At 36.2% G+C, this 26,892-nt stretch overlaps 1 protein-coding gene and 1 long non-coding RNA gene across 2 annotated transcripts in view; both read right to left on the bottom strand.

Moving 5' to 3' along the window:
• Positions 1-26,892, bottom strand: part of grik2 (glutamate receptor, ionotropic, kainate 2) — a 112,727-nt gene that overhangs the window by 65,848 nt on the left and 19,987 nt on the right. Inside the window, exons 3-5 of the mRNA XM_016450454.1 lie at positions 4,965-5,108; positions 3,550-3,657; positions 2,743-2,856 (exon numbers count right to left, since the gene is read on the bottom strand). Coding sequence (XP_016305940.1) covers positions 2,743-2,856; positions 3,550-3,657; positions 4,965-5,108 — 366 coding nt within the window. The remainder of the gene's footprint in view (positions 1-2,742; positions 2,857-3,549; positions 3,658-4,964; positions 5,109-26,892) is intronic.
• LOC107661010 (uncharacterized) overlaps positions 16,156-26,892 on the bottom strand; it is a 22,601-nt gene continuing 11,864 nt past the window's right edge. The window contains exons 2-4 of the long non-coding RNA XR_001631067.1: positions 23,149-23,151; positions 21,034-21,040; positions 16,156-16,166 (exon numbers count right to left, since the gene is read on the bottom strand). This is a non-coding gene — a long non-coding RNA (uncharacterized LOC107661010). The remainder of the gene's footprint in view (positions 16,167-21,033; positions 21,041-23,148; positions 23,152-26,892) is intronic.

The following is a 26,892-nucleotide window of genomic DNA, read 5'->3' as shown; positions in this document are numbered from 1 at the left end:
AACAAAAAAAAAAAAAAAAAAAAAAAAAAGATCCCTTCAATATTTCAAGTCCTTGACCACAATAAGATTTAATCAACAACAGCAAAGATAGTAAACAGATACTATATATTTCTCCTGGGAAAAAAGCTCCCAGTATAGAATACGCAAACAAAGTCTCAATATGTGCTCAAAAATACCAAAATACCAAATTCTGCTATTAAAATTAACTCCCAAAAATAAATGATCTGAGCTACACTATCCATACACTATAAACTGTAAAGCTCCTTTATCTCTAAGGAAGGAATTTGTCACATAAAGGAAACTTCTTGCTGTGAGGCATTGAACATATCCATTTTTTTGTGCTTTTTATCTTTTTTTTTATTTTTTTTTTATAGTAAATGATAAGTATTAAATGTTAGGTTTGCTAGGAGAAATCTTTCAAGCACTCGCAGTATAAAATTATTCAACTAGTTTACTGAGAGTGTTTTTTTCATCAAGTAGTCTTCATCTACTACTTTACACATTTACACTTAAAGCTCATTTAAAAATATACTTCCATAAACTAAAAAGTGGGCCAGTTTACTCTAAAGGCGTACTGAAATAGCCTCCTGAGACCCTGCATCCTCATATGAGGACATTATAATTGAGTGAATTTCTCTGAGACTATACATGCCACCGTTTTAAGTCTGGATGGCCTGTACAGAGCACATTCAGGGCTTTTCAGAGATACTAAATGTTTGGATGTTTCACCATGACCACTCCCTCTCCTTGGTCTTCAAAAATGTCTGATATTAATGTAGTGACACGCTTATGGAAATATGATAATATTTTGTAATTATCATTTATGTTTATTACGCATTTTGGGAGACACAACAAATGAATAGGGAAATAAATTATATTTCAATATTCCTATGAAATATGATATATTATTATGAAAATCTTGTCAATTATTAATCCCATTATTATACTTATTTTTTTCATTATATGTTGCCCCAAAAATACATTTATATGCAAAATAGATTTAGTTTATAGATACATTATATATAATGAGAAAACCTGTTTATGGCCATTTTACACACATTTTGCATAAAGAAAATGGGTATATCAGATCATTCTGTTATAACATAGTTGAGAATTATCTTTATACAAAGTTTGGTAAAAAAAAAAAAAGTCCTGAAAACTAAAAATGTATTGGTGATTTAAAAAAAAAATCAATTGTTTTTGCCTATGCATGTTTATTCATGTGTTTTTACTTTTTTTAAAAGTCCTGATGTCCTCTACCAAGGACGTAGCATAACTTATGAATGAAATATCATTTTTTTTTTTTTTAATGCTCTAAACAATGTAATGACATGAAAAAATACTTTTTTTTTTTTTTTCCTAAAATGTTTTGCCAGGTCTTAAGAGGATAGTACACGTGCGAGTATACTACTAGTGCACTTATATTAGTAGACTTGCTACATAAAATATACTTCAACTTTACGTACATTTAAGTTAAAAAACAACTTGAAGTATGCAACCTTCATTTTTATTTTTTTTTGTAAGGGAAGCTATTCCATCACAAAGATGTCTTGTTATCATAAACTGTAACATTTCTAGTCCATAGTCCATACTATCCATTTATTTTCAGGACAGTAAGTAAAACACATGCTGAAGTACTACACTGTTTGTTTTTAAATAAATAAATACACCCAAATACTTAGACATTTCTGTATATTTGTTCTGTATATTCGTTCATTTCTGTATATTTGTTAGTATAAGCCAAATATACTTAGAGTGGAATACTTAATTACACTTAATTATATATCGATCAAACTTTAAGTACAAATAAAAGCCAAGCATAATAAAGAATAATAATGTTATATCTAAAGTATATTTCTGATTAGTATAAGAAAAGTAGACTGAATGTGTACTCTTTTAATATTAGTTTAAAAGTGCACTAATAGCACACTTGAATTAACTTTTTGTAAGAGAAAAGCACCTCACTCACAGAAGTGATACTTAAATGAGAAAAGTGAGCTCCTTCAAAGAAAAGTGCACTTATACAATTGGGAGTTTTCTCAGTGTATTTCATCAGTAGGCATGCCATCTGAAAAGATGACAGGAACAAAGCTGCTATCCTGATTGGTGGTGAGAGACCGGAATGGTTGGAACAGCCTTAAACCACAGACCCAGAGTGTTCCGTCACTCAGGGACGATGATAGTGTAATCTGACACGAGTGAGCTGCCTTTGGCTTCAAATATCAGAGAAGTTTTAGAAAAGAGGGCGAAGGGAGCAATGATATGTGAACAGATTTTTCAAGGTCTGATGTTTTTAAGACTAATGTCAGTATATCAGAATACTGTTTTAAAAATGCTATTCCACATAATTTAAAATGTACGAGGTAAATAGTAGCAACACATGAAAAACAGGAACATAGCAGTGAATAGTGCTATGTACAGTACAATGCTACAAATGCAGGATCCATTTCGTTGAAAAAAAAAGGTTTTTATTATTTTATTTTATTTTATTTACCTAATTAAAGTTAAATAAATAAATGTAATATTTATTTATTTATTTATTTATTTATTGTGTTTTTTTTTGTTTTTTTTCAGGTTTGATTTGATTTTTTTAAAGATGTTTTTAATGATTGTTTATGGTAAAATCAGACAAAAATACTGATAAAGAAAATTATTTCCATATGCAATCACTAAAATATTATGCATGCAAAATAGGCTAAATAAAGTGCGTAAAAATAATGAAAATAATACATTTTTATTTACCAGTATAGTGGACACCACCAGCGATCTGTTGGAGAGAGAATCCGACACATTGGCTGCCTTTCCCTTCTGGTTTTCCGTCATGTTCAAACCACTAGCAGGATCCCATGTCCCAATCTGCAAAAAAAACAAAAAAAAAACCACTTCATATTTTCATTAAGCTAAGGGATGATACAAAAAGAGGATGAATACTACAATAATGCAATAAAGAGCACTTTCTCTTCCATGGCCATAGAATCTATAACAGTTTCAGTGAATGTTCTGTGGGTTCTTTAATCATTGGGACACATTATCTATGCAGAGGCTTAAAGGAAGTGATGTGAAGACCATGTTATCATGCACAAGAGATGGAAAAGAGAGAGAGTAAATGAGAATTGCTTCAGCGGACCAGAGAACTGCGATCTCATTCCTCCCTTCTCATTTACTTCAGAGGACCCTCTTGAGAACTGACAACTCAAAACAAGATGACAAAGTGCAGACGTTCACGCACGTTCAGCGATCAGAAAACAAAGCACTTCAGAAAACGCATGGCCTGTGGTTTGTAATTGCAAATCACCTGTTTAATTCAGTCTTCATAAGGCTAAAGTGCTACTGAGGGCCTTATTATTAACGGGATAAATTATTCATGAAGGTGCAGACACATGTGGAAGAGAACCGGGAGGTCACGGTTTGCTTAGAGGCTCTCCGTATGTGTGTGTGTGTGGGGGGGGTTATTGTCTGTTAGTAAGTGTCTGGGTGAGTGTGTGTGTGTCCTTATGAAGGACAGCAGGTACATAACTAAGGACATGTGAAAGCAGAGGAATCCAGCACCTTCTCTAGCCCCTCTTCCTTCAGGCTGATCACATCCAGATCGAAATCTGTCCTCAGGCCATTGGTCCTGTTGAAATTTATCCGTCCGGTCAAACCGTCCCAGTGGGCCTGGAGGTGTAAGAAAAATATTCATTATAACCAACCTGAGACATCGGATGAATTCTTCCTTTCTGGCCAAACAGTGAAAATACATTTGTTTCAGCACAGCTTTCCCAGCCTTTCTTCAGCCCCGGGCTCTACTTGTAGTCTACACTGAGAAGATCCAAAGGAGGGCGAGGGGGTCTGGGGCAGGGTCATCACAAGCAGAGATTTGAGTCAATTTATTTGCTGGCTTACGAAGAGCAGACCACCTTGCTTTTATGTATTTATATCTCCCTCGTTTTGCCTTTGGTCTTAGCTGGCTGCTTAAGATATCACGCACAGCAAATAAAGGCGGCCTTTTTAGTCAGACTAAATATAGGCAGCAGAATGACAGGAGAGTTCAGATTAGCCGTCCTAGTTTTCCTGAAAATAGCACGGAGAAGATTCATTTCCAGAGATTAAGATAAATTTGCTGTCTTCTGCAGCAGTGTTCTCGCCGAGTGGTATTCCAGGTCAGAAACAAGCAAACAGACACTCGTGAACGTACGCGCAAGGGCAAACTGCAGCGCTTTCACAATGTATTCCAATGAAGACAAACATGCCTTCTTTCTTTTTTATTATAGATAAACCACTTTATGCATAAAGCCATTTGCCTGGTGCAATTAACGTTATTACCGCCTGCTGAAAGTTTATTTAAAAGAATGTTTGTTCACATGTTCTATTGATGATGGCAGCATTATTGTATTAATCAATGCAGAAAACATTATAGATTCAGACACACTGTGAAAATGAATACATTTTCAGCATTTAATAGAGTCGATTGTGGTGACTGGATTGTAGTGGTGGATTTCTGATGTACATTCTCAGTAAAGTATGTCAGATTGTGGTAATGTGCTGTATGTCCGTAACACAGCATCTGGGTAACAATTTTTGGCAACACTTTATTTCACAGTGCCCTTATGTATTGTTACATGTGCTTTCTAAAGAAATAACAGTAAATTATGCATGATTACATGCAAGGACTCTTAAAGTAAAGTGTCCTTGTTACACTTTACATGTACACTACTTTTCAAAATCTGGGGCTGATAAGACGTTTTTGAAAGAAGTCTTTTATGCTCACCAGGGCTTCATTTATTTAATAAAAAATACAGAAAAAAGTAAATATTATTACAGTTAAAATAACTGATTTCTAGTTTAATATATTTTTGAAATGTTATGTATTCCTGTGATGGCAATTGTGCATTTTTGATGAATTTTCAGCATCATTACTCCAGTCTTCAGATAAACAACACTATGTGCAAATCACTCTTAGTGAGCAGTGTGATGTGCAGTACCTCTTTGATGAGTGCCATGAAGCGGTTTCCGAAGCGCCAGGGCTTGTGGCGATTACACTGAAGCGAGCTGACAGTGATTTGAGGAGACTGCTGGACGGCCACGGCCACCACATGTACCGCGTCATACATCAGGGCAGCATCTGTCTGGAAACACACACATTCACAGGTCAATCGGCCATCAGCAGTGCACCTGAGGCTCTCCGACGGTAATTAATCAAGCCTCAAAAACAGGTTCAACTCCAGTGTCATGAGCTGTGATTGCTGTATATTCAACTCAACGACCAATCACAGAGAATGAGAAAGTGTCAGAGTAGCCTTCAGCCGACTGCCACACAAGCTGACAGCCCTCCATACCGGAGACCTCTCATTCCACAGACCAAAATAAAATCTAATTAGTGTTTGCCTTGGATGATTGAGAAGCAATCACAACACCTCCCAGACTGGGCCGGTATGGAAATCATGCCTGAGGGGGCTTCAGAAATTGCTATCCTGTCAAATAAATCATAGCCAAACCTGTCATTTTCCAGCTTTTGTCTCTGATTGTCTGCCGCAAGGTTGTGGCTAAAGATGGCTCTGCCTAATAATACTGCAACTTCACGCAAGCCTATTTGTATGTTTGCAGCAAAACAAATCATCATAGCTGAAAATTAAAGACGCGCTGCAAGAAGGCCAAGAATTAAAGACCCATCTATGAAGTTGAAAGTGTAGCAAAACTCGAGAGCTTGTACATTTGAATTTGGGAACTTGTACAATAAATATCTGTAGTGCTGCAAATTTCATTGGTCAGGCATCAAACAATAAAACAACTTCATTCGTTTCATTCATAATTGTCTATGATATACCGGTTATTTATCCTGAAAACTAATATTGTGTTATTAACAACATGCTAACATCAAATTCTGCTGGAATCATTAGAGTCACCTGCATGATTTGTGTGAGGAGTGTTATTTGTATAACACACTGACGTTCTGGCTGCAGCATTCTGAGTCAGTAATGGTATGGTCTCAGAGTAAATAGCAGTTATGCAAGCATGAGACAGAGAGGAAGCTCACTAGGGTTTGAAACAGAGCCAGTCTGTCATGTTAACTTTCAAAGTGGGCCACCAGTAAGTATTTCGGACAAGATTTATGGATATATGACGTTATTAAATGTGATTAATTCGTCAAGTCTATTGACTGCCCTAATTACTATAGGATACCTACATTTCATGTCCACTGATCATAATTAATAATCTAACAATTTTCTTCCCTTTCCATTAGAGGAAAGCATATTATAATCTCACACAAATATTTTATAAATCCTATTTTTCAGTTTGCTTGAAATTGCCCTGATATCCCTTAAAATGCAGTTTTTGCAGTATCTGTTTTTGAAGTAAATAGGTCTCGAGTTCAAAATAATGACTTAATTTTTTTTTTTAATTGTGACAATTAATTGAGTGTTTTTTTTTGTTTGTAATTTAATCTTCTGTCAGATTATTCTGTTTGTGTGTACATGAGGTAACAATGTGTGCAATAATTAATGTGTCCAGTCAACTATGTTAATGGTAAACTATTTATTTATCTGTTTATATGTGTATAATAAAAGCTAAGATATACAAAAGTTCTGTGCTTTTGGAACAACATGAGGGTGAATAAATTACAGAATTTATTGGGTATCACATTTTTGGGTGAGCTATTCCTTTAAATACATGTGTTACTTCAAGTGTAGCACTTAATCAGAGTGTGTAGTGGCATACCGTTACACAGTTGACAAATTCCGCAAGGAAATCCTAATTTCCCTTGGAATATCGAAATGGTGTTTAAAGCTTGGCAACTAGAAGAAACATAAAGTGAAACCAACAATCATATAATAGAGAACAAATATAGTTTAATTGATGTGATATGTACTCCCGATTATAGAATGAGCCATGCACTTCCCTGATGATAGATATTAATAATCTGTCCATGAGTGAGTGTTGATGATGGAAGCAAATGGGTGTGAAGATGCCACGGGAGGCGAACGGCACGCTTTGGGCCCAGGGCTTCAGTCACCAGCTGCTGGTCAAAATGACTAGAGGGTGGTGTGTGTGTGTGTGTGTGTGTGTGTGTGTGTGTGGAAAGTTTGACTAGTGGCTGTTTCGCACCACCACAAAGCTGTCAATCACCCTCCTACCTCGTCCTACACTAACACACAGATCGGCTTCATAATCACTTGTCCGCCATTCCACGCCTGTCAATCAATCAGGATGCGAAGGGAGCACAAAGTGGCAGCCACTGGTCTTGGAGGGAGATGAGACACGGGATGAGGCATTGTCAGGAACAGACGTGCCATGAATTCACATGTCCGATTGGCCCCATCCCCCTCTTTTTGGCATCTGGCTGGGCCATTAAAAGGGGACAGCCGAAGTTGGGGCCCTGCCACCTATCTGCGGAGAATACACATTATCCTTAGTCACCCGGCCCACCAGCGAGGCACCGTATACGTCAATGAGCCCGGCTTATGCATTGTGAATAATAAATAAGTAATAACATCAGACAAACAGACGACAGGGCCTCCACCTGAATACTAAATGAATGCTCCTATTACCCACCTGTGTGTGTGTGTGTGTGTGTGTGTGTGTGTGTGTGTGTGTGTGTATTAGTGCAGCTTTGTGTGATGGAGCAGCGGAGAAAAATCAAAGCTCAGGGTGCTTGCGATCTCTCCTGGGAGGCATGCTTTGTTTTCTTCAGATTTTCATCAAAGCTTTATGGATCTGTCGGCCTGGCTTACTCTATACCAAAGCACAGAAGCCAGCCCATAAATGTAAACTAAAGATGAGAAACTGGTAAAGACTTGTAAAACATGGTAGCTTCCATCTTAACGACTGTATATATCTGCATTAGGCACAACTAAGCCATAAATCGATAATGAAAAGACTTGACAATGAAATTCCAATTACTCTGCTCTTTGTTCTGTGTAAGGACAATCTTTGTCTATGATGGCTAAGAAACACATTTCTAAGAAAAGACAACGGAGGCCATTTGTGCTCCAAGGATGACAATCAAATAGAGAGTCAAATACTTTTCAAAGCTATATTTCTTTATTGACTCTATAAACTTAATATTGAATCAATTATAGTTTTGTTTTTTTTTCCCCCAATGTATGGCATACATTATATAGACCGCAATTTGCACTTTCATTTAAGATGAGAATAGGTTTTGTATTTCCAGTAGGACTGTAAAATCGATTAATCGTGATCAGTGATAAATAAAGAAAAATAAAGTTGTAAATAAACAAAGATTACTGGAGTTATTTTTACAAGAAAACACTAGAGCCTGACCGATATGGGTTTTTTGGGGGCCAATGCTGATACCGATATTAGGGAGTAAAAAAAGACCGATATCGATATATCGGACGATATTCTTTATGTGTAGGCTATATTATAGTACAGTATAGTCAAAGGTTTGGACACACTTCCCAAATGGGAAGTATGTCCAAACTTTTGACTGGTACTGTATAAAACACAGTATACAGCCTACATAAACAGAATATACTGTACATACATAAACACATTTTTTGCAATGATAACTCATAACTAAATCATACTAGATCAAATCAACTAGATCATAACTAAATGTGGTGATCAAACACTTATAATGATGTGACAAACATAGGCCTATGTGTAGTGGAGGCAGGGTATTTAACAATTTAACAATAAACTTTATTATTCAAAATGAGTCTGACATCAGTGCACTTAACAGTAAACTTCACTTCACTTATTATAAATAACTTAAATAACACAATTAGAACAAAATATATATAACTCGAATTAAGAAATTAAACAAGGTAACTGTGTAGGGCAAGCAAGCTACTGCCAAACCAACAGGGGCAGGTTTATGCAGGAAGCACAGCTTTTCCAAATGTAAAGACATAAAATTAATAAATGATAATAATTAATAATATTTTCACAAATTCTGTGTTGTGTATTTTCTGGTAATCAAATGAACATGCAGAACATTCGTATTTAAATAAGTCTTTTTTCAGTTTAATATTCACAGACACAGTCTATATATATATGTTCTGACCTGTTTTTTATTTATTTATAAAAAATAAGAAATTCCATGAAATTCCACGTTATACAGTAAATTCCGTTTTTATGACTGGATTCCGCGATTCCGTCCATGTTTTCTGCATCGCAGAAATCATAGGGCCCTATTAATGTAGCAAATGAATATGATAAGCTCATTGTGAGAGTAAATGACGGGGACATTGTTGTTTATTTACTTAGCATTGAGTCTCTCCAACTAGGTGACAACGTAGCGTTAAATCCCCATTCAACAGACTCAAGACACCACCGCACTGCCGTCTATTGGACTGCAGAAAGATACTAACTTTTCAATCTGCTACGTTACTGGCTGTACTGACAAACTATGCTGACACCGTGTCTGCGCCGCAACAGGATGCGACAATGCGACCGTTGAAAATCATTTGAACTTTGTGTCAGCACGTCATAAATAGAACGCGGCATCAGTTTACTGCATCCAGTGTAGACAACATCACTGATTATAATGGGTTCTATTACACACCGGATGTGAGCGGCGTGACAAAATACAAAATACAATATTTTGTCGTGCCGCGCGATGTGATGTGACCGATGTGATAAGCATGAGTTTTAGGCCGCGGCCGGTATAAACACCAGCATTGACTGAGTGGCCTCGATCAGCTCCGGTGGCCGTAACACAGTCTTTAATGCGCAGCAGACGCGTGCCATGATGCACAGATCAGCTCTAGTCTCTAACGTCACTGAATCTGCTGTTAAAAATGAACCATGCATGCATCATATCATCATGCAAAACTAAGAATTAGAATCATTGTAATGTGACGATCAAATATAGGTGTGGGTGGGTGGCGGGCGGATAATTTGAAGCAGCGGACTCGGGTGAAGTTTGAGTTCATCCGCACATCTCTACACTACACTGACCTGCGTCGCCAGTAGCAAACAATGGAGTGCGCTCTGCTGGAAAAACTTAGTAATTACACCATTCAGAAGCATTTAATCTGCGTTATATGTTATATGAAAAAAATGTTCATATCGGCGGCATATTCGCCGATACCGATATATCTGCGACAGGCTCATATCGGCCGATAATATCGGCAAAATGATATATCGGTCGGGCTCTAGAAAACACCATTTCAATCTTTCTACTTTAAAAATGTCATGTTTATTCTATGTTGCTTGCTATTTCTTTGTAATTAATTGTGCAATCTGTTTCAAAGTAAATCCTATTCCAAATTGTTTTTTTTTTTGAGGGACCGTTAGATGGAATTTTTTTCTAGACTTGATGCAATGAATATTCCACATATACAGAGAATGGAGAAAATAACATTTTATATCAACTTCAACTAAAAATAAACTACAAATAAAAGTAGCATTAAAAAAAAGCAAGACATGCAAATTTTCAGTGATGTTTTTTATGTCTTATTAGAGTTGTATGTGTTAGACTGTCATTCTTAAATCATGCATTGTGTTTGCAATAAAGTTGCCTGCTAACCAATGCCGTTGTACTGACATTTAGGAACATAGAGAGGGTAAACAAAGCAAGAAAGAGAGATTGAGGCAGATAACTGTGGAGGATGGAGAATGCCGTACATTTCTGTAGCTGAGCCCAACAGGCAGACAGGCAAATGATTGAGCAATACAACCACTTCACTCTATAAACATCTCATTAAAATCAATTATGTCACTCCTGAATGAAATCAAAGCTAAACGCTTTAAGAGCTGCTTTTCCCCTGTGTAAGCCGATGTGAGCGTTACCTCAGATGTATTTTCTTTTTGCACCTCGTTCACACGTCCTCCCCTGCCTTGTGCTGAAAGATGTAATCTTCTCGGCTCAGATTGCTTTCAACACTTTTATGAATTGTTAAAATGTGGAGGTCTGGCAGGGAGGTTTCCGTATATCACTGATCGAGGCTCTGGATAAAAACGTGAACCTGTGGTCATAGATTGTGCTATTAAAGCAGAGCTTTAATCTTTTTTTATAATTATTATTTTTTTTAATAAATCTAATACTTTACTTTCTACTTTACTCAATATGACAATTTGACAGTTCAAACATGGAAAAGCTTTTATGTAAATAATTCATGCAAAACTTTGCATAATTTAGATTTCAATTAAAGTTTTGACATGCATAACAGTTGCTTGCAAAAATAATTTGTGTTTTTGCACATGGATTGACTTCAATTTGCAAAGCATCATATGTTCTTGTTGGTTTTGGAACAACATAAATAGAAAGAGCTTGTAGCTGATCACGACATGCACTTATTAATATTTTCATGGCTTTTTTTTATTTCAAAAGAAAGTGAAATAAAAGAAAAATGTAAAACATCAGGCATTTCTTTTTAGAGGTTCAAGGAGTTCAAATGATATTGCATAACAGAAATAACTTTTCAAAGGTTAATTTTGTCAGCTATTAGACAAGCACGAGCATACACTATAAGACTGGTACGATTTAATATTTATATTTATTTATTTATTTTTTTGAAAGGTTTTGAATATCTCTTATGGGTAAAAAGGTGAATAATTTGTTTGAACATGACATTGAACACTGAATTTATAACAGGTCAGAACAGCTCGAACCTGTCCATGAAGCTAACATATTTATGTCAATCTGAAACCTTTGAGAGATCATGCTATTATCTGCCAAAATCACTTAGTATTGACACAGGAAGCACTTCTCAAGTGACACGTCTAAGCTTGAACTGTCAGAAATATGACATTCAGCACATGGGATTAACCTGGTGCATTTCATCAAGATATGAAAGATAAACATCAGCTGTGATAGAGCCATGAACACATCCCTACAGACCATGTTAGGAGAACCCAGATAGAGAGCGGCGTTTATATAATGTACATATCTGTTCTCTCATAATATTCCACATGTCATAGGCAGCTCATTGTGCCTATATTTTAAAGAATTTGCAATGCTAAAATTAAGAACAAATTAATAAAAAAATAAAAGCAAAAAAAAAAAAAAAAAAATCAGATGACATTGCATTACAAGGACAACTAAAATTTTAAATGTGAATACTTCAAAGGTATATTTTGTTAGAATTAGATGTATTACCCTCCAAAAGGATGGGGTTTGCAAGATTTTTATTTTGTTATTTTTACGTTTTCAAAAGTCTCTTATGCTCACCAAGCCTGCATTTATTTACTTAAAATATTTCACAATATTACTGTTTTTACTATATTTTTGAACACAATTTAAAATAACTGTTTCTTTTTTAATATAATTTAAAATGTAATTTATTCCTGTGATGCAAAGCTTTTCAGCAGAGGATTTTCAGCATTACTCTTCAGTGTCACACGATCCTTCAGAAATCATTGTAATATGCTGATTTGTTCAAGAAACATTTCTTCTTATTATTAATGTTGAAAATGGATGTGATGCTTAATATTTTTGTGATAACTGTGATTTTATTTTTTTTTCCTGCAGGATGCTTTGATACATGGAAAGTAAAAAAAAAAACAAAACAACATTGTGACTTAAACATCATTAAACATTATTGTGACTGTGTACCATTTTCACGAATTTGTGTTTTTGTAGTTTACACAGAAACAATAACGGTGCAATTTTCAAAAACCTGCACCTTGAAAGCCATTTGCAAACATTTGCATTTTTAGGACACCCCCAAAACAAACGACCCCCATGTAAATGAACAGCCAAAATGCATAAAAGGTTTTCAGTTTTTGGTTAATAGGGGTGTTGTTTAAATGTTCCCTAAGTTGGAAAGTTCCTTACATTTTCTTTAAACTGATATTTACACTAGATAAATGCATTGAACACTCCTACAGAATGAGTGAAAGGTCATCTCAAACGGTGTGTCCTGCACATACTGCATCGATGGTGTTGTCAGTCACTGAGCTCAGTCTAAACAGCCTTCACTGCACACGTGATGCTCAAAATCAAGAATATAGTTCCTGTATTTGAGTCAGTATAGTATACATGACTCCCAAGGCTAGTGTGAGAAATATTTCACAGCCACAAATGTGTATACTCTTTGTGTGTGAATATTGGCAAATGGCTATGCCAGCCACAGGCCAAATACATCATGTGTGTTATGACCAATGCTGCAAACATTAACAGTGCATAAGACGACCTTTGGGCCTCTAGACCATGAATATTCCATTTTATTTGATTTATTTCTTTATTTTTACATGAGCAAGCTTAAGCTGCCAGTATGAAGCATGTATATCAGGATGAGTGCTGCAGCATCATATTGCGGGCAGCTTTGTGTGCAGATTGCTGTGTAATTAACTGACTTGTTTGTTAATGAAATGTCAAGTTATTATCTCAGTAATGTATTATTAGTATGATGTGTCTATCTGTGAACAGCTCACAAATGGTTGGGGTTTCACAAACTGAAAACAACGACAGTTTAAAGCAGTTTGTGTGTGCAGCTGTTATATATTTGGGAAAAAAAGGTTTTAATTTTAATTTTTGATATTGTTATAATTTGTAAATGTTTTTATTTTGTTTTTCAAAGGTTTTTGTTTCAGTGTGTATTTATTTATTTAGTGGGAAATGATTACGTTTTAGTATTGTTTTAGTTTTCATTCTATATAACATAACACCACAAATTGTTCCATCTGCATATGATAAAAACTACACTTCTTAAAAGGGTAGCACTTTATTTTACAATCCTGTTCCTCATGTACATACTACTTATTATAGTAAGTACAATAACTAGGTACTAACCCTGAACCTACCCCTAAACCTAACCCTACCCCATGTAGTTACTAGGTGTTATCAGAAATTTCTTAGGTAGGTACACTGTAAGTACATGCACGTACACGTACTGTAAAATAAAGTGCAACCCTTAAAAGAGTGTGCCCACTGCATCGTTCTTAAAACAACACTAACATTACACATTAAAAGCTCTCCAAAATCCCATAATCCATTGAGATTCTCCATAACAAAAGTTTTATTGGTCAAAGCCACAGCACACTTTAGTTTCTGCTGTCAGTGAACTGTGACAGCAGTAAAATGCCATTGCATTTAGCAGTAAACTATACAGTAAGTACCATCACTCTGGGAGTTTATGATTCAGCAGAATGAACTGGACCCTCACACGGCCTTCACAGAGAGCAATGGCTACTGATTTGCCAATGTTTGTAAGGTTCATGGCATTAAATATTTAAAGTATACTCAAATAAATTCAATCAACTACACTAGAATGTAATATCAGTTCTGTATTCAGCTCTACCATTATTTGAAGTAAACACTTTGCAGCTTTTTGTTTTATTGTTGTGGTGTTGTCATAGATAAGCAGTGCCTACTTGTATTTATTTATTATAATTTTTTTGGTCTATAAATTTTAGTTTACCCTTGAAGTTTTAAACTGTTGTTTTCTGAAAGAATATGCTGACAGCTTTGAAGATTAATTAAATCAGACCTTCCAGCATTGGAAACTAAACTTTTTATGATAATAACCTTGATGTGTTTGTAATTCTCAGCGTTAATCAGGGTCCAAATTAACCAGGGCTTGGATTAAAAATGCAACTGGATATGACAAAAATGCCCCAGATATTTAGAATGTGGGAATGATGTGGTGAATAGTAATTTTATCTGTTATAACATTTGATATATTTCATGATATTGTGCACTAGGTTTATCTATTAATGGGTTTAATTCCTTTGCAGGCAGACAAGCTGTCAGAAATCAGAGGTACTGTAAATGTTGCTTAATGTGTTGTTCATATGAAATGTTTTTGAACAACAACAAAAAAAAATCTAAATTAATATCTAATGACTCCAAAACAAAATATACAGTAGATAGGTGTATAATTAAATATTCTAAAATGTATTGGGACAGCGTATTATCTGTGCATTATATTTTTGAGCATTACTTATCACTATATTTGTACTTGATTTGATTTTCTGGATAACACATCTAATTGTTTAGATTGAGAGTTCAATGTAATTGTACAAGTAATAAACTAAATTGAAACATTTTACATAAATGAGCTGTTTTTTATGGTTGGAAAAAAAAAATGCTTTGACGTAGAACAAATCACTGGAAAGCAATTTCCACAGTACAAATTTATATATAAAACGTATATACAGTATATTATTCTCAAATTATTTGTTTGTTTGTCTGTGTATGTAGTCATTCATTCATTCATTTTATGTTGAATTACCTTTTATTTTTAAATGCTTTTCAAATGATCAAATTAAGACACAGTATAAGGCAGAGTAAAACAGAGTAAAAACAATAAAAAAAGAAGAAGACCTCAGGCTCAGTGGGATGTGTCATGTATGCCCTGCATTAAATTAATTACTAAGCTGAGCAGAGTCACATTAAGACAGCACATGATGACACGTGTCAGCAGGGTTATCATGTATTTCAGGCTTTTTGTGTGTGTGTGTGTGTGTGTGTGTGTGTTTGTATGTATGAAACATGATGTGATGCTGGCCCCCGAAGCCCTTTCTTCTCATGGTTGGCTATTGTTGCGTTGGGGCCAAATTTCAGACTCTTTATGTACTTGTCTTAATGGCGAGTAAACCATCCTGACATATCCCCCAACCACCCAACGCACACAAGCTTGCTTATTCTCTCCATATCAACTAACTCCATTCCATTTTCTGATGTAACACCTGGAAAGTCATGCTTACCTATTCCTGAGCGTTGATTTAATAGTCCATAAGCACGGCTAGTCAGATCGAACTATCCTTCATTGCAGTCCATCAGTCACTCTTGTCCCAGTTGCAGTCAGTCATGGGCAAAATATGATTTTAATACATTTAAAGTGTCTGGGCTTAACCAGAGCAGATTTCTGGCATTCTGTCTGAAATATATCAGAAACATACTCTACACAAGTATGCAATTACTATTTACTTTAATACACACTCTTATTGTGAGCAATCCATTGTTGCACATTAGTCCATAGGACTAATATATTGCTGACATAGCAAACAGCAAATCACATGGCTTTAATGTGTTTTCTATGAAATGCCAGTGCCGTTACACCAGATGTGCTATTATTCAGGTAGCGAGCATGCCAAAGGTTGAGGAGTGTGCATTGCATTTACTAAAGAGGTGAAGATGAAATAGGTCACATTTTAGTTTGGGGAACCAATTCTCACTATTGACTAACTATGAACTATGACTTCTGCTTCAATAAACAACTAATTTGCTGCTTGTTATTAGTTAGTAAGGTAGTAGTTAAGTTTAGGTATGGGATCTAGAATATGGTCATGCAGAATAGGCCATTCATATTTGTTTTATAGGTATTAATAAACAGCCAACATGCTAGTAATATGCATGCTAATAAGCAACTAGTTAATAGTGAGAATCGGTCCCTAAACTAAAGTGCTACCCAGAAATAATTCAGTTGCTCTGCCATGACAATAGTAAGAGAAAACGTGACTGTGGAAGAAGATATTGCACACGAATATCCTCTGTAGCGCCCTTCGCGACAATGCTGACACATTTCAGAACACAATGATGCGTCAAATCCAGCCTGCGTAAAATCGTTTGGGCCTTAGTTCCTCCATCTATTCAAAATCTCTTGAATCCATTGTGTTCTCAGCCTCAAGACCAAATTATGGAGACTCCATTATTGATGAATAAACAGCCTTCATTGAGCTAAATGAATCATAAAATCGCTTGAGGAGGGGTGGGCTGCTATCGAGTGTGATATGCTGGTGGATCAGTGTAGTGGGACTGAAGGTTGACAGCTCCTGCCCTAACTAAACAAGTCTCACCCACCTGTCAATCATCCAGATGGGTATGGAGGGACTCAATGGATTAAGGGATTTCAGAGAAGTCTATTGGAAACTTGCATAAACTGTATTTGCTTGGGCCATACTGAGTAATGGCATTATGGTCAGTGTTGAAAAACCTACTTTATGAATAGCGTGTACTTTATGAATTGTTTCGAAGTAGTGAAATAACAATAACACACTTAAGTTTAGGGACCAAATCTCATTATTAACTAACTATTAACTATGACTTTTGCCTCAATAAACTCTTAATTTTTTTATTAACAGTTATTAAGGTAGTTGTTGAGTTTAGGTATAATGTAGGATTAAGGGATCTAGAATATTGTCATGCAGAATAAGGCATTAATATGTGCTAATAAACAGCTAATATGCTAGTAATGCGCATGATTATAAGCAACCAGTTCATAGTGATAATTGTTCCCTAACTAAAGCGTTACCAAAATTTGCTAACTACACTGAAAAGAAGAAGAAGGGAAAAAAAGCTCTTTAAGGTAACAATTGCAGGTTACTACTTTTTACAGTGTATACTGAAGCAAAATAAATGTATTTAATATTAATATATAAAATATAACATTTACAAAAGTATTCAATTTACAATAAATGTCAATAAAGAAATCTAGAAAACAATCCTGAACTGGAACGTTTAAATAAATATTTTGTTTAACTGCATTAATATTTTAATATATGTCAGGTAAAAAAAAAGAATAAGTCAAATCACTAAAAACAAGCAGACACTGCTTTATATATAAAGAAAGGGTGTTATAGATAAAGTGTGTTTATCTAGTTTGTTTGGCTATAAAGTCACACAAACAAAACAAAAAACAACAACAACAAAAAAAGTGATGTAGCCTTACGTTACATTATACTGCCGCTTTTTAGGAAAAATCTGATGGATAAAATCCTGTCCTTCACTACGTTTTATTCTAATTCAACAGCCAATACAACAATACAGTTGTCTGCAACTTCCATTTAATGGATTTAATTGTACTTTTTTTCATGCTATCGACCTAGATAACCTGAAAGCATACATCTAAAGATGAAAAAAAATCTGAAACAATATGGACGGGTGAGTGCTTGTGCACATGGAATCAGAAAGGCCTGCCTGCAGGCTGTTGTTTGTTTTTGTGATCCTGCCTGGGGCTATATTCCAGATGGGACTTTAGGTTTGTTTCTTTCACTGCTATCAGTGTGCTCCTCGTAATTTCTCCCTCGGCTCTCCTGCCTCCGCAGCCTTCTGACTCCACCCAGCCTCGGCGAGCATCGCAGTCTGTCTTCGATCCCGAGTTATTTGGAGTTTTTCAAACGTAGAACCGCACCGAGGGCATTAAGAGCATGAATATATGGGAGAGATGGGCCGCACCTCGCCATTAAGATCTTAAAATGTTGTCATGAGAACAGGCTCGATGGAGAGGGAAATTGACTGTGTAAAATGTATCATTATTACGGTCGGCTTTTCGCTTGTAATGACGATATGCTTTCTGCGTATCCCATCTCTTGTGTGGGAAACGATGTAGGGAAATGACCCCTGAAGATGACTGCTGCACATGAGTGATGGAGAGTGATGGAGTGTTGGAATAATGGGAACAGAGCATCAGTGCATCGTACAGAAATGAGAGGCTCCTGTACAGAGTGGGCTGTGAGTGAGAGCTGAGAATTGACGATTGAATTACTAAGAGAGATAAACAAAAGACTGGGGAAATAAATGGAAAAATGGATAGCTCTGGCTCTGAAATCTGACTGGATGAGCCGCATTTAAAGCAGTTGTAAAATAGCCATAAACATATATCTGTGACCATATGTCAGTTAAATTCCATATTAATGGATGCTCGGCAGCCATAAACAGCCCCAGTTGGACTAATTAACTTCAGTACAAAATGCTTATAATTTCTTATAGTTTAATGCAATGAACTGTTGGCTGGCTGGATGGATGGACAACAGATAGATAGATAGATAGATAGATAGATAGATAGATAGATAGATAGATTTTGGTGAAGGGTGCTTTGACAGACAAACACATACATCCTCTAGCGCACAGATCTCGACCCGCTGAGCCACGGGGGAAATGAGAGCAGAGATCCACTCAAGCTCACTCTGCCACGGCAGCGCTGATCTGCCCACCGCTCTCTCAAACACGCACGCTTAGCCTGACGGACCCAGACACATGTTCAACACTCACCTCCACTCACACACCAGCACAGGGTCACAAATCACCTCCCTACAGCCGCATATTAATTACCTCATTCACAGCCGGGAACAGCGCACTGCAAATCAACCTAAAGCCCAGCTGATTACGCATGCAGATATATAGGAATAATAATACATACAGTCCGAACCAATCAAAAATGTTGCTCTGGGAACGTTTTAACCTTGTATTTATAGGATTCTCCAAAGTCTGGGTTGTGTTCCAATCATATGAGTGATGAGATAAGGAAGGAATAAACTGAGATATTCTTTACAACTATGTGAGGACAGCACGCAGACAGAAATAATGCAATGCCGCATATTAGAAGGATTTCTGAAGGATTTTGTGACAGAAGATAGATTGAAGTTATTTAAAAAAGAAGAAATATAGGGTACAACGGGGCTAAAGCAGGGGCGGTTCTAGACCACAGTAACATTGGGGCAGACAGGGGCCACTTGTGCTTTTAGGGGGCACAATTTTAAAATTCATGACACACAGCAGCCACAACGCCACTGTATAACTGATATAGGCTTATGTCTGCTGAAAAAAACAAATCAACAATAAATCCATCACAGAACATTTTAATGGTTTCCACAACAAAGAGCATTACAAACATTACAAACCATTAACCTTTAACCATTAAATCATAAAACAATTAATATATTATAATGGTATCTATGTGTCAGGGTTATGAACCTGTCTGTGTTTTTGCTCCCTGTGACCCAGTTTCTGTCTCCCGTAGGGCCACTTGTGCTTTTAGGGGGCACAATTTTAAAATTCATCTTAACCTACTTTAAGTATTATTCATTCAATCATTTTTCACCGTCATGTATCACTGCAATCTCTAGAAGTAATCTATAACAATTGTAACTAAAATGAATGTTTCATCATGTTTCATTTATTTGACAAATATTAAATCATAAAACAATTAATATATTATAATGGTATCTATGTGTCAGGGTTATGAACCTGTCTGTGTTTTTGCTCCCTGTGACCCAGTTTCTGTCTCCCGTAGATTGTGTTAATTTGATTCCAGGTGTGTCTAGTTCTTCCCCCAATTATCCTGTGTTTAAAAGCCCTAGTCCTTTCAGTCAGTGTTTGTCGGTTCTGAACGTCATTCCATGTGTTCCTGTGTCTCCTATGTACCCCTTGTGTTTGGATTATTAAAAGACTGTGGTTTGAAGCTATCTCTGTGTCTCCTCGTTCCGTGCTCCGAGTGAATTGTGACACTATGCTGGTTGATATTATAAATTATTTTGCTGCATTGGATACGACGCGTGCATCAGATTAATGCAATTTACATCCAATCGAGGTCAGAAAATACGTAAATTTGTAAAGTGGAATTCAAAATGTATCTTCCTGGGCGGGTCACATTTTACCAGGCTTATATATGGAAAACACTGGTTATTATAAATTTAATAATATTTCACAACATTGGTGTTTTTTGATCAAACAACAAATACAGCATTGGTAAGCAACGTTCAAAAACATTAGAAAATCGTAATGATTCCAAACTTTTGACCAATAGTGTAAATGTACATTATTAAATTGCAGACTTTGCATTTTGACAATCGCACTAAGCCATATCACATTCTCATGAACAATCATTGTTAGAATTCATAAAATCTGGTGAGTAACACTAACTCATGTACTCACAAATGCTGAATTTTTATTCACATTTCAAATACTTTTTGCAGTTTGTTTAGTAATCGCTCAAGGCAATTTAGCAGTTTTAATTTTCATACTGCCAACTTATTTTTTTCAAAATTATGCAATTCCTGTGTGTCATGCTTCCCTGGTCAGAAAATATAGAGATCCATATAAATATTAACCACCTGCAGAGGCTCAAACGGGCCCTGCTGTAGTGCCGTGAGCACCAGAGTCAGGTCCCAAGGAGGGGGGCCGTGGAGGGGGGGCCGTGGAGGATTTAACCTTCTCGATTTGACCAGGTCATGCTTCCCCAACGACCTCCCTTCTACGGGGTTGCAACACACACAGGGGTAGTGCAGCCTGCTGTGTGCAACCCACTCGACACGGGAAACAACCGCCGCTGAAGCGCCGTACCGCCAACACGAGAGCCCACCAAGAGCGTGCTTGACTTGTAGTCTTCACTCTTGTAGAGGTCAGGAGCAGAACGATCGAACCGCTCGGCTCCGAAGCGAAAAGCTGAATATGCGTTGCATCTGCTGCCTACTTATACTCACGCTGTGATCAGCAGCAGCTGGATGCAATAATCGCATGCCAATGTGCATTGGCTCGTTTAGTTTACACTCGAAGTGGATTGGTCTCTCTAAGCGAGATCCCAATTTCGTCGGTCAGCCGACGTGACGTCGGGAGTGACCGACTGAAAGGGAACTCATCCCTTCTGTCTAGCTTCTTAGTCTTCAGCATCAGCACTGCTCATTCTCTCTTCACTTTGTAATCACAGTCTGCAAATCAACAACTAATTACACCTCCAGTTTCAAGTTATTACCTAACCTTTATTCATTCATACTTTGATTTCAATGTATATGCTTCTGTCAAAGTGTCACAAAATACTTCCAATTAGTTAAGGAAGTATATTTTGCCAACAAAACAAAGCAGGCAGCTTTTCTGGCAGCAGAGTTCTATGCATCTTGAGACCAGTTTGTGTTTATTGGCTTGACAAAGCCCAATTTATTGGATAAACTTGGCTAACTCCGTTATGATTCTAACTCCATCCACCAAACTCTGCACTGGCTTTCAGCCTTTTCTGACACAAGTTGCTATAACTACCAATGTGGAGACAAAAGGCATCTTTCTCCTCTGATGGCCATCCAAAAGTAGCGTTGTATTTCATCAAAGTATACTTGATTAAATACATCATTTTTGAAGAGCACTTACAAGAAAATATTCAAATACTTTCTCACATTTATCCATCTGTTCTATTTTTAAGAGTATAAATATAAAGTACACAGCATACATGAAGCAAGCATAGACTTCAAACTCTGAGACAAGCCAACATTGAAATGTTGTCCTCAAAACCTGCCTTTTCTAGTTAAAGCAATAGATCACACCCAAAAAGTAAATACATTTTCTGAAATTTTACTCACCTTCAGGCCATCCAAGATGTAGATTAATTTATTTCTTCATAGACACAGATTTGGGGAAATGTAGCATTACAGTACATCACTTGCTCACCAGTGGATCCTCTGCAGTTGAATGGGTGCCGTCAGAATGAGAGTCCACACCACTTCAGTCCATCAATTAACATATTGTGAAATGAAAAGCTGCATGTTTGTAAAAAAACAAATCCATCATTAAGGCATTTTAAGCAATAGTATGGATGGAGGACTCATAATAACCGGAAGTAACAGTTTGAAGTTACAAACATCTTAATGAACTTTTCACTTCAGAAGACATTGATTGATGGACTGGAGTGGTGTGGATTACTTGTGGATTATTGTGATGTTTTTATCAGCTGTTTGGACTTTCATTCTGACGGCACCCATTCACTGCAGAGGATCCCCTGGTCAGCAAGTGATGTAATGCTACATTTCTCCAAATCTGTTATGATGAAGAAACAAACTCATCTACATCTTGGATGGCCTGAGGGCGACTCAGTTTTCAGCAAATGTTCTTTTTGATGGGTGAACCATTTCTTTAATAATCTTTTTCTACATACAGTATGTCAGAGCTGCTCATGTTAACACATTTCAAATTAAATGCAGCATCATGGGTTAAACGACTATATAATACAACATGTAATATTCAAACAGACAAGATGGACACAACTTTTGACATTTCAACACTAGCACGTCAGTTCCAGTGGATCGCAAAATCACATATAATGAATAAACTAAATAAAGAAATAAACAGAACGACATTGTCACAGTAATATCAGTTTAGGGACAGAAAATCTATTTTTCTCTCGCTATGGAAAGGACCCCAGGGCTTAAGCCATAAAGCAGCTTCTTGATGTCACATTAAACATAATGAAGGAGAAGAGAGAAAAACAATTAGCTAAATGTTCCTGGGGATCAGAGGTAATAATTAGAGTGAAATGAAGTGACAGGTTTAACAGGCAGGGATAATTTCACATCGCCCTTCATCCAGAGGGAAATCTGCCCTTTAATTGAGTCTGCCGGCTCTTTGTTTGGCAAACAGGCCAGAGTGCAGCATCTCAGACTGCTACTGTCTCCTGTTGTAGCAACTTTCCTGGGCTTTTATCATCTCTCTGCCCCTCTTTTCATCTCTCTCTGTCTCCTTCCGCTCGCTCGCTTGCTCTCAACCTCCCAAACACACTTTACTTTACACACACATTGGTATTGTCCTATAGAGACCCAACAAAATACCCTCCTGCTCTTTATTGTGAGCAAATGGATTCGGCGTCCCATGAGGGGGAGGCGGGGGGAATGTGATGAAAAAAACTGCTGAAAAGTACTTCCAGCATCTCGGCTTCAGTCAGGACTTGGAATAACCTGGAGCTCAATGGAGTGTTAAATGGGAAGTCATCTGTATTTCTGCCACAGCCGTAATGTCATTGCCTCCCCTCATGGCCCGAGTGTTGTTGTGAGAGAGCCCTGGGTTATCTAATCTACCATGAGCATTTCGGCGCCGTGTGCTTACAATAGACCATTGCATTTGTAAGGTATGTATGTGCTTCCTGACACAACAATGGAGACAAGCACCTACTCCCAGCAGGAGCAACTCCATTACAGATTTCCAAGGAAAGCTGGTTCTCCCGCTTCAAAATATTTACTCATAGGTTTATCTTGATGAAAAGCAATTCCGCGTACAATTCGGCAACATCACAGCTGAAACCGATATTCCGTAGATGTCAGCAACCCCCGTCATGTGGACTGTATACTTTGATTGTTGTGAAGATTGTGGGTGGTCTCCAATTCTGCAATTAAATGTTTTTTTTTTTTGTTTTAAAAAAACAATGTTAAAATTACACTGGTTTCTACAGAAGTACAAAACAACGGGCGCATTTGATTTTATTCTCCTCCAACCCACAAGATGGCACAAAAACAAAACAAAAAAATTTGCTGATCCTTGACACGATTGTTGGCAGCAGCGGAAAGTTGATTCTGCACTGATTTTGTTTTATATGTAATGATTTTTAAAATGTTAATTTATGTAGCAAATAAAAATAGATAAAATTAGCAAATATAATTTGAGACTTGTTAATGGTTTTCAGATTTAAGGCAAGCTTTCCAATGACTAAAGAATATGTAAAGAATATTGTACTGGCTTAAAAACAGCACGATAATACATAGCTGGAATTTTCCATTTATTGACATATATAAAATTATTAGAAATCCATTAAAAAATATCATGGGTTCCCCAAGTAGAGTAATAAGCTTTCTTTTTTTTTTTTACAGACTATTTTACTTTTCTTTCTGATTTTTTTAAATGAAATATTTTATGACAATGTATTTATTGAACAAAAAATATTTTTTTTTATCAAAATAAAAAGAAAATAATAAACTTTGCTGAAGTTTGTTTTGATCAAGTATTAACTTAAATATTATGCAAAACTGCATTTAATTGTCTTTTACTTGATAATGACAATAAAGCTGAATTAATAACATAATACTAAAACATAATACTTCAGCTGAAGTATTTGTATCAATACAATACCTTTTTCTGATATTATGACGAGCCTTTTGCTCGTGGAGTGTGGGGTAAAAGCACCTCATACATACAGTATATAGTTTGATGATGATTTATTTTTCACCACAAATCATGTTGCTGCATCAATGTTCTTTTTTTCTGCAATCATACGCTATGTGAAGAGTGAACTCCACATTTCCCTTCAGTTTTGCCTTAAGGCCTGTTGTACCCTATATACATTAACTGAACAACATCAGAGGTCTAGGCCTGACTAGAAAGGTTTATATGTTATCGTTCACTGTGGTGTGGAAAATGTATGTGACTTTAAAACCTTTTTGTTGCACTCTACTGGCAAAGCATCTCAGATGAAGCTTCACATAACTCTGTAAATAAAGCAATAATCACACACATTAGCCCATTATAGGATGTAAACCAACTCACTTTAAACACACAGCCAAATGCTGTCGAGGGTCGATCAGTTCACAGCAGTTCATTTTCTCTTCAATGAGCCAACAGTTGAAGTAATGTCTCCAACTCGCCCACAGGCATTCAGAAGAACCATCAAAAGTGCTGCTGAGGGTACTTCGCGTGCTGAGGTTTCATTTATTTATTTACTTATCTATTTAAGAAATAGACAGAATTAAAAATGCAAATATACCAAAACCTTCACTGTCAGTAGCAACAATCTAGTATGTAAAATGTAAACTCAGAATTTCTCCAATTTAAAAATCTAATATATTTCTTAAAAATTATCAGTTTTTCAAAAACAAAATAAGAGTAAGATAATAAGATAGCAAGTATAAGGCTGAAATTATACTTGCAGTTTAATACTAGAAAAATCCCTTGCAGACACCACAGTAGCCTACTAAATCTGAATATGAATCTGAGTCATTGTCTAAATGTACAATATTTCCTAAAATCTTATATTTCACATTTCTGAATGCATGTACATGATATGTAGGGATGCACGATATTGTCGGACCGATATAGGAATTGGCCGATAATGGCTTTAAATGTAAATATCGGCATCGGGCCGATATGAAAAATCATGCCGATATGTATTGCCGATAAGAGGAATACATTAGCTCACATGTGCTCAGGGTGTGCTAGCGATTAGATCGAGTCAGCAGTGTGGCTCATTCTTGAAGCAAAGTTTTGTCTGAATAACGATTAGATTGACTGTTTTGGATCGCTGCATTTAATCTGTGACGCAGGAGAATTATTCGATTTAGATTTTAATCCAACAAGCAAAGGTTTACAAACACAGGAACACTGGGATGACATTTAACACAGGGTTTAAATGCTAGGGGCAAATTAGATAATTAATCAGACACAGCTGGATACAAATTAACACAATGAGGACAGAAACAGGAAACATGACCAAAAAAGGAAAACAGAAACTAAGACAGGGGTAAAACAAGGAAACACAAGTCCACAACACTGACAGGTACAGAATGACGCGTTCAGTGTATGATAGAGTGAACAGTAATAGCACGTGCAGCGCAGCAGGAGTTTTAATCTACAGGGGGCGCTGTTGGCCTACTTCTAATTAAATTAAAAGTAAAATACACAAATAACATTTAGACTGTGCGTCTGATTAAATAAAGCAGTAATTGGTCATAAAATCATGAGTGTGTTTTGATTTAAGGTTCAGAAGCTATAGCTTACATGAATAAAAAAAAATCACAAACATGAGATTTGAAAATTAAAAAAAATTATATATACTCATTTATTCATTAATGTGTAATATGGTATATTTTTTAAACAAATTATGAGCTCTAAAATATTTACAGAATTTTAATTTTTTTTTTGCTTTAGACCATCTACAAATGTTAAATCTTAAAATGAAATGTTAGTTATTATTGCATCTATCTGATAAAAATGCAGCAATTGATATATAGTTTATTTATAGTTATTTTCAAAGCTTCAGTGTACTGTCATTATAAAATAACTTAATTATTGCTTTTTTATTATTATTGTTATAACAAATAAGTTCTTGTTTAAAAACTAACCAAAATGAAAAAAATAATTTGATTATCATTTCTGCACAGGAGAGAGACTTGGTGTTGTTTCCAAACAAAGGGAAATATATAGGTATCGGCATCTGCTATCGGCCAAAATTAGTTAAAAAAATATCGGCATATCGGATATCAGCAAAATCCAATATCATGCATCCCTAAAAATATGTAAACCATATACTATCATAATTTGTTATCTTAATTTTAATTTTATGTTTAATTTTAAGAGGGACAGATTGTGGAAACTTGTCATCTAAGAGAAGGCGCAATATGATCACATAATATGAATGATGTATAATTTAGTAGAAAATCCTAGAACATCCCAAAACGCTATGTTTGAGAAGTCATCAAGTTGATGTAAGGCCTATAATGCTGGAGTGGCTAGCAGTAAATCTGTAGCTGAGGGAG

The sequence above is a fragment of the Sinocyclocheilus anshuiensis genome, unplaced genomic scaffold (assembly GCF_001515605.1).
Source record: "Sinocyclocheilus anshuiensis isolate Anshui unplaced genomic scaffold, SAMN03320099.WGS_v1.1 scaffold1036, whole genome shotgun sequence".
Classification (NCBI taxonomy): Eukaryota; Metazoa; Chordata; class Actinopteri; order Cypriniformes; family Cyprinidae; genus Sinocyclocheilus; species Sinocyclocheilus anshuiensis.
This window is presented reverse-complemented; position numbering and strand designations above follow the sequence as displayed.